Consider the following 7868-nt stretch of genomic DNA (forward strand, 5'->3'; position numbering starts at 1 on the left):
AGCAGGCACCCCGACTGACCAGAGGGGGCGCTAGTACAGCGACCAGGACACATACCCACATCCGGCTCCCCACCCGCAGACAAGCCACTTGTGTCTGTAGGGACACCCGACCAAGCCGGAGGTAACATGGGGGGTTCGAACCAGCGATCCCCGCGTCAGTAGGCAACGAAATAGACCGCTACGCCACCCAGACGCCCCATTTCCTTTGATTTTTTTTTGTTGGTTAAAAAGGTGAGTTGTGATTTAGCTTTTGTCTCATTTCTATCATAAAATATAAAAATAAAAAATATAGAAACGTTTTGTTTTATTTTTGTTTTTGTGCCATAGAAATGAACACAGCACCACGCCATCTAGGAAAAGTCGGGGTGTGAACTACGGGGGAGTCGGGGTGGGGGTGGAGGTGGGGAAGGATACTCCTCGATGACCTCTGAGCACCCCTAAAGAAGCAAAATGTCATCTTAACGAGCAGACCGAAATGAAAGTGAAGCATGCATGAGCGCTGGAGTTTCTGATTACTGTGTTGGAGACGATGTCTTGTGGAAACAAGACCCCCGCTTACTTCTTCTACATGCACAGCACGCTGCTGCTGCTTTACAGCAGTTACACACATTACGCTCGCCGCTGCTCTGGTCTTTTCGCTAACAACCCCAATTCTGACAAAAGTCCAAATTTTTGTAATGCCATTTTGACAGGGGACCTCTCTGTTGCTTGCCCCCCCCCCCAAAAAAAATCACTCTCCTGTTACTCATGAGTTCAGGTTGTTACTCATGAGTTCAGGTTGTTACTCATGAGTTCAGGTTGTTACTCATGAGATCAGGTTGCTACTCATGGGTTCAGGTTGTTACTGATGAGTTCAGGTTGTTACTCATGGGTTCAGGTTGTTACTGATGAGTTCAGGTTGTTACTCATGAGTTCAGGTTGCTACTCATGGGTTCAGGTTGTTACTGATGAGTTCAGGTTGTTACTCATGGGTTCAGGTTATTACTCATGAGTTCAGGTTGTTACTCATGAGTTCAGATTGTTATTCATGAGTTCAGGTTATTACTCATGAGTTCAGGTTATTACTCATGAGTTCAGATTGTTATTCATGAGTTCAGGTTGTTACTCATGAGTTCAGGTTATTACTCATGAGTTCAGATTGTTATTCATGAGTTCAGGTTATTACTCATGAGTTCAGGTTATTACTCATGAGTTCAGATTGTTATTCATGAGTTCAGGTTGTTACTCATGAGTTCAGGTTATTACTCATGAGTTCAGGTTGTTACTCATGGGTTCAGGTTGTTAATCAAGGGTTCAGGTTGTTATTCATGGGTTCAGGTTGTTACTCATGAGTTCAGGTTGTTACTCCTGAGTTCAGGTTGTTACTCCTGAGTTCAGGTTGTTAATCATGGGTTCAGGTTGTTACTCCTGAGTTCAGGTTGTTACTCCTGAGTTCAGGTTGTTGCTCCTGAGTTCAGGTTGTTACTCCTGAGTTCAGGTTGTTGCTCCTCATTAGTTCAGGTTGTTACTCATGAGTTCAGGTTGTTACTAATGAGTTCAGGTTGTTACTCATGAGTTCAGGTTGTTAATCATGGGTTCAGGTTGTTACTCCTGAGTTCAGGTTGTTGCTCCTCATGAGTTCAGGTTGTTACTCATGGGTTCAGGTTGTTACTCCTGAGTTCAGGTTGTTAATCATGGGTTCAGGTTGTTACTCATGAGTTCAGGTTGTTACTCCTGAGTTCAGGTTGTTACTCCTGAGTTCAGGTTGTTGCTCCTCATGAGTTCAGGTTGTTACTCATGGGTTCAGGTTGTTACTCATGGGTTCAGGTTGTTACTCCTGAGTTCAGGTTGTTGCTCCTCATGAGTTCAGGTTGTTACTCATGAGTTCAGGTTGTTACTCCTGAGTTCAGGTTGTTGCTCCTGAGTTCAGGTTGTTGCTCCTCATGAGTTCAGGTTGTTACTCATGGGTTCAGGTTGTTACTCCTGAGTTCAGGTTGTTACTCCTGAGTTCAGGTTGTTGCTCCTGAGTTCAGGTTGTTACTCCTGAGTTCAGGTTGTTACTCCTGAGTTCAGGTTGTTAATCATGGGTTCAGGTTGTTACTCCTGAGTTCAGGTTGTTACTCCTGAGTTCAGGTTGTTGCTCCTCATGAGTTCAGGTTGTTACTCATGGGTTCAGGTTGTTACTCATGGGTTCAGGTTGTTACTCCTGAGTTCAGGTTGTTGCTCCTCATGAGTTCAGGTTGTTACTCATGGGTTCAGGTTGTTACTCCTGAGTTCAGGTTGTTGCTCCTGAGTTCAGGTTGTTACTCCTGAGTTCAGGTTGTTACTCCTGAGTTCAGGTTGTTAATCATGGGTTCAGGTTGTTACTCCTGAGTTCAGGTTGTTACTCCTGAGTTCAGGTTGTTGCTCCTCATGAGTTCAGGTTGTTACTCATGGGCTCAGGTTGTTACTCATGGGTTCAGGTTGTTACTGATTAATTCAGGTTGTTGCTCCTCATGAGTTCAGGTTGTTACTCATGAGTTCAGGTTGCAAACAAAGAAGTTGCATCTCTGCGCAGTAACTTGACGTCCTCCCCAAAAGAGAAGTGATGAGCTCTATAAAACATAAACCCACCGCGCCTGTTTCTTTTATTCTTCCCCGTCTGGTAAATGTGTTCAGTCAGACACAGAAGCTACTCGGACCAACAGCTGCAGAAAATTAGGTTTGAAGATGCGGGAAAAAAAATGCAGAAAAGCAACTGCAGAAATTGTGCTGGCGTGATGGATGGATTTGCATAAAGACACAGCACACATGGGCCTCTTGTTTGGATTTCAGTAGGTTTTTCTGGAGGAGCATTTTGGGAGCGATATTCTGCACACACTCTGATTCAGCGTCCAACTGGAAACTGCTGAACCGAGTCGGGGTTGTTAATGAGTTAAAGGGCTATTTCTGATGGGCTCACCCCCTCGAAAAGAGCACTGAGAGGCTTTAATGAGCCCCCGTCTTGCTGTGGGGGATTAAATTTCTCTTTGCGGGTTCCCTGCTGAGGGAGATTATGACTGAAAAAGTTAAGAGATTTAAATACGTAATGAATCCCATGCCGGATCACAAAGGAGGACCTACTCTCCATCCTCCTGACGCTTGCGGATGAAGAACACGATGCCGATGATGATGCCGATGAGGGCGAGGGAGCCGATGATACCGCCGATGATGGCGCCTGTTGCGGGGCCTGGCGTCCTCTTCCTCTCTTCTGTATGGGTGAGAGACAGAGAGAGAAATGGAGAGGTTTATTACCACTTCATCCAAATGTCATGTGATATATAAACTCTGGCACTTTGTAGTCGCTCACATGCAATATTAGCGTGTTTATGTGTAGCGCTGCACAGGTTTTCATGAGCGGATGTGACGGATGACTGTGCAGGGGCTTGGGAGTAAGCATCACTGTTCACTAAACTGTAAACAACAACAAGAAGCAGAGTACTGAACGAAATGTCAGCATAATGACCCCGCCCGGCGGCGCTGAAGAGAAATAGACCCTGCCGCGCAGGCCATCACACTAACAGGCCATCACACTAACATGTCACCCCAACAACACCGTGACTGTAGAGGGGGCTTATCATGGCTGGGGGCTCGGCCCCCGGGTACGAGACACAGGAATGAAGACGTGGTGGAAGATGCCAAGCCCAACCAACAGAATCTGACAGTTGTACGTTGTGCTACCGGTTGGCAGCTTTTCCTCGACCCCCATCCGGTGCTGACCTCCCCCGCCCCCTCCCCCTTCAATTAAGAGATTGTTTATGATTTCCGCAGGGCGACAAAGCACCCAAATTGCCTGTAAAAGCCTGCCATTACTGAAGAAGCTTTTATAAAAGTGAGGGGCTGAGAGCAGCTGCTCAGCCATAAAGCGCGTCCACCGCGGACGGATGTGGTCAGTGCGAGGCTGGGCAGCGAGGGCTTTCACAGAGATAATCCTGCATTTCAGCAAATTTACCACCATTTCTTATATTTGACATGTTTTTTTTTTCCTTAGCTGATGGGATAAGCCAGTAACGTCCCATCATTTAGCTTTGAAGACAAATTATACATTGTCAGGAAATGTTGAATAATTGTCCTCATGACCCCCACTGAATTAGTATTAATGGCAGCAAAATGTAGTTTGTGACTGAACGGCCAAACCACACAGTCCACTTCTCCAGTCATGTGGAGTAGGTCTGTTGTTCTCTTCACACTCAAAGCCTTTAGGTAATTTCAGCTGAAAACACAAACCTTTTTCCTGCTTATTCATCAAGCGATCGTTGCATTTGCCTGCTAACAGTGATATTTGACGTCCTGACACCATCTTGAACCCAACACATGGTTTGAACATGGCGCTAAAAACAGGAATCCTCTGCAAAGAGTTCGGATGTGTTGTAATCACATCTCGTTAATGTGTATTAATGAGCTGACACGATGCTTCTGCTAATACTGACAACCAGCAACAGCACTGACTGCACTTCCTCCTCTTGGCCAAAAGGTGGCAATGTGCTCTCAGAGACTAGAACAGAGGGGGGGGGGAGATTGAATAAACAGATTGCACAAGGAAGCCACAATAAGAGACAACTTGCATGTTTATCAGTTATTCATGTCAGGGTGACTCCACCGGGAAGAACCAGCACAAAGACCAAACTATGCCTGTCCCTGTGTGTGTATTGATGTGTGCGTGCGTGCGTGTGTGTGTGTGTGTGTGTGTGTGTGTGTGTGTGTGTGTGTGTGTGTCTCAGCCCTGTGATGGCCTGGCGGCCTGTCCAAGATGTCTCCCCGCCTGCCGCCCAACAACTGCTGGGATAGACTCTAGCAGCCCCGCGAAAATAAGCAGAATAAGTGGTTTGGATAATGGATGGATAACCCATCACTAGACACTAATCTCGTCTCATCTCATCTCATCTCATCTCATCTCATCTCATCTTCAGCCACTTCTCCGGGGTCGGGTCGTGGTGGCAGCAAGCTAAGTAGGGCACTCCAGACGTCCCTCTCCCCAGCAACGCCCTCCAGCTCCTCCTGGGGATCCCAAGGCGTTCCCAGGCCAGATTGGACATGTAGTCCCTCCAGTGAGCTCTGGGTCTACCCTGGGGTCTCCTCCCAGTTGGACGTGCCCAGAAAATCTCCAAAGGAAGGCGCCCAGGAGGCATCCTGATCAGATGCCCGAATGACCTCAACTGGCTCCTTTCGATGCGAAGGAGCAGCGGCTCTACTCCGAGTTCCCTCTAGATGTCCGAGCTCCTTAACCTATTTCTAAGGCTGAGCCTTAGAGGTAGGGTGAGGAGTAGAGTACCCTACGGAGGAAACTCATTTCAGCCGCTTGTATCCATGAGCCCACCCTTGCAGTCACTACTCAAAGCTCATGACCACAGGTGAGGGTTGGAACAAAGACTGACTGGTAAATTGAGAGCTTTGCCTTCCGGCTCAGCTCCCTCTTCACCACAACGGTCCAGTACAACATCCACATTACTGCTGATGCTGCACCAATCCGCCTGTCAATCTCCCGCTCCATCCTACCCTCACTCGTGAACAAGACCCCGAGATACCCGAACTCCTTCAAACCCGGAGGGAACAATCCACCATTCTGTGGTAGAGAACCATGGCCTCAGACTTGGAGGGGCTGACTCTCATCCTGACCATTTCACACTCAGCTGCAAACCGCCCCAGTGCGTTGTGACAGTCAGAAATACACCTACTGTGTTTTGGGACAGTATTTTGGTCGTAGTACCATATTTGGTCACTGGGTAGCGCTTCATATATACACTGCGTCTCATCACTGGAGCCAGCGTCACTCCCAGTCTACCTGTCTATTGCACAAGAGTAACTCGTCTCTCCTTAGTAACGTGTACAACTGTGTATCAGTCTATGAAGGTTGTTGATGAAAGATCATAGTGCCGTCGTAATCAGACATTACACGGTGGCAAGTATAGGCAATTAAAGTGACGCAAGTACGAAATCCTAATATTGACTTCGTCTGAATGGTTCTATGCTAAGCTGACCTGGTGCAGCCTAGCTAGTACTAAGCTAACGCAGCTAACACGTAACCACAGCTCGTTACTTGTAACGATTTAGGATTTCGTTACAGCGAGCTGGAGGCCACGTTCTGATGAAGCCAACAAAACCACATCATCTGCGAAGAGCAGAGATGCAATTCTGAGGTTCCCAAAACGGACACACTCCTCACCTTGGCTGCGCCTAGAGATCCTGTCCATGAATATTCATGGACATATTCATGGACATATTCATAGAGACCAGTGTATCCGCCTGAATCTAAAGTCATTTTAAAGGTTAAGCGATGCTTCTACGTAGAATCTACATAGAATCTACGCTGTAGCCTACGCAGAGCCTACGCTGTTGTCAGCATTCATACTTGTGTGCTGGTGTGTCTGCTTCACTCCGCAATTACCCTGGCGAGAGGCTAGTTAGCGGCGGGGCTTCTATGCCATTGTATTGAGTTTGTCAGACAGAAGAAGAACTATAAGGAGCACGTTACGAGTTGGAGCTAATAAATGTTGAACAACAGTTACTTTTACTGACATTCATGCAACGCAGAAAAGCGAGAAGCAGTCGGAGGAGATGGAGTTTAAAAATGTGCATATTTGCGAACTTCCTCAACTAGGCTCTCCTCGATTTGGTCCACGGTTACTGTTTGGTGAAGACGACGCACCCGGAAATGCGTAGGAGAAAATGCGACGCTACCAAGCGGACCAATCACAGTTGTTGCGGTCTGCGTAGCCGCACGTCGCCGCGACATGTGCTGGAGGCGAATTTACGAATCCTACTATGGCCACGCCAAGACCCCCCCCCTCCCGATCCTACTATGGCCACGCCAAGACCCCCCCCCTCCCCGATCCTACTATGGCCACGCCAAGACCCCCCCCCTCCCGATCCTACTATGGCCACGCCAAGACCCCCCCTCCCGATCCTACTATAGCCACGCCAAGACCCCCCCTCCCGATCCTACTATGGCCACGCCAAGACCCCCCCCTCCCGATCCTACTATGGCCACGCCAAGACCCCCCCCTCCCGATCCTACTATGGTCACGCCAAGACCCGATAACTCCGGTTGGCTAGTACTCGTTGCCTCCGTTGGTTAGGCTGGTTAAGATTAGGGTGGGGTTAGGGTTAGCCAATCACAGACAGAGTAGGGCGGGTCTTGGCGTGGCCATAGTAGGATTCGTAAATTGGCGTACTGGAGAGGTGCACGCCAGGCCCCGGCATAACCTCCAGCGAAGGGTACTTGTGCCTACGCTGGACCCCCGGCGTCGATTCCATGCAGAAGCATAAATCGGGCTGAAGTCGACAGTGACGTAAAAACAAACTACGACGTCAGGCGAGAGCGAAAAGACACGGCGTCTAAGGGGCTGTTCAGAAATCGCGTCTTTTGTGCGCACAAATTCATTACTTTCAATAGAGACGCGCGACAAGCGTGCTCAGAACCGGAAGCGACACCGTTGCAGCGCACGTTCGTTGCGACCTGCTCGTCTGTTGAGGCTCGTTTTTCGAATGCAGCGAGTGCACCGCAGGTCACGTGACAAGAATTAACCAATGAGCCCCACCGGACTCGCTTCACCGTCCAAGGACAGTATGGTATTTAGAAATCACGTCAGGACACAGCGCTGTCGCTCGACACAACCTCTCCGTGGCATTCTTTATTTAGACTGACACAGCATCAAAGGCAGACCCGATCAAACAACCCAGAGCCCGCAGGCATCACCAATCGATCCCAGCACAATATGCAGCACTGTCGATATGTGCAGACATAACAGACAGATCCAGCAGTAAAGCTACCGTGAGCGGTCTGTGGGGACAGAAATCCACTGATCTTTGTTTTGACTTTTCTCTTATTTACGTTAGCCAGTGAAATGAAATGGCCAAATCAAGAAACCCTT

The 7868-nt window shown here is 48.4% G+C and overlaps 1 protein-coding gene across 1 annotated transcript in view; it reads right to left on the bottom strand.

Moving 5' to 3' along the window:
- Positions 1-7868, bottom strand: part of pvrl2l (PVR cell adhesion molecule related 2 like) — a 333652-nt gene that overhangs the window by 9914 nt on the left and 315870 nt on the right. Inside the window, exon 7 of the mRNA XM_056298622.1 lies at positions 3082-3208. Within this exon, the coding sequence (XP_056154597.1) occupies positions 3082-3208 (127 nt within the window). The remainder of the gene's footprint in view (positions 1-3081; positions 3209-7868) is intronic.

Source organism: Lampris incognitus, chromosome 18, assembly GCF_029633865.1.
Source record: "Lampris incognitus isolate fLamInc1 chromosome 18, fLamInc1.hap2, whole genome shotgun sequence".
Taxonomy (NCBI): Eukaryota; Metazoa; Chordata; class Actinopteri; order Lampriformes; family Lampridae; genus Lampris; species Lampris incognitus.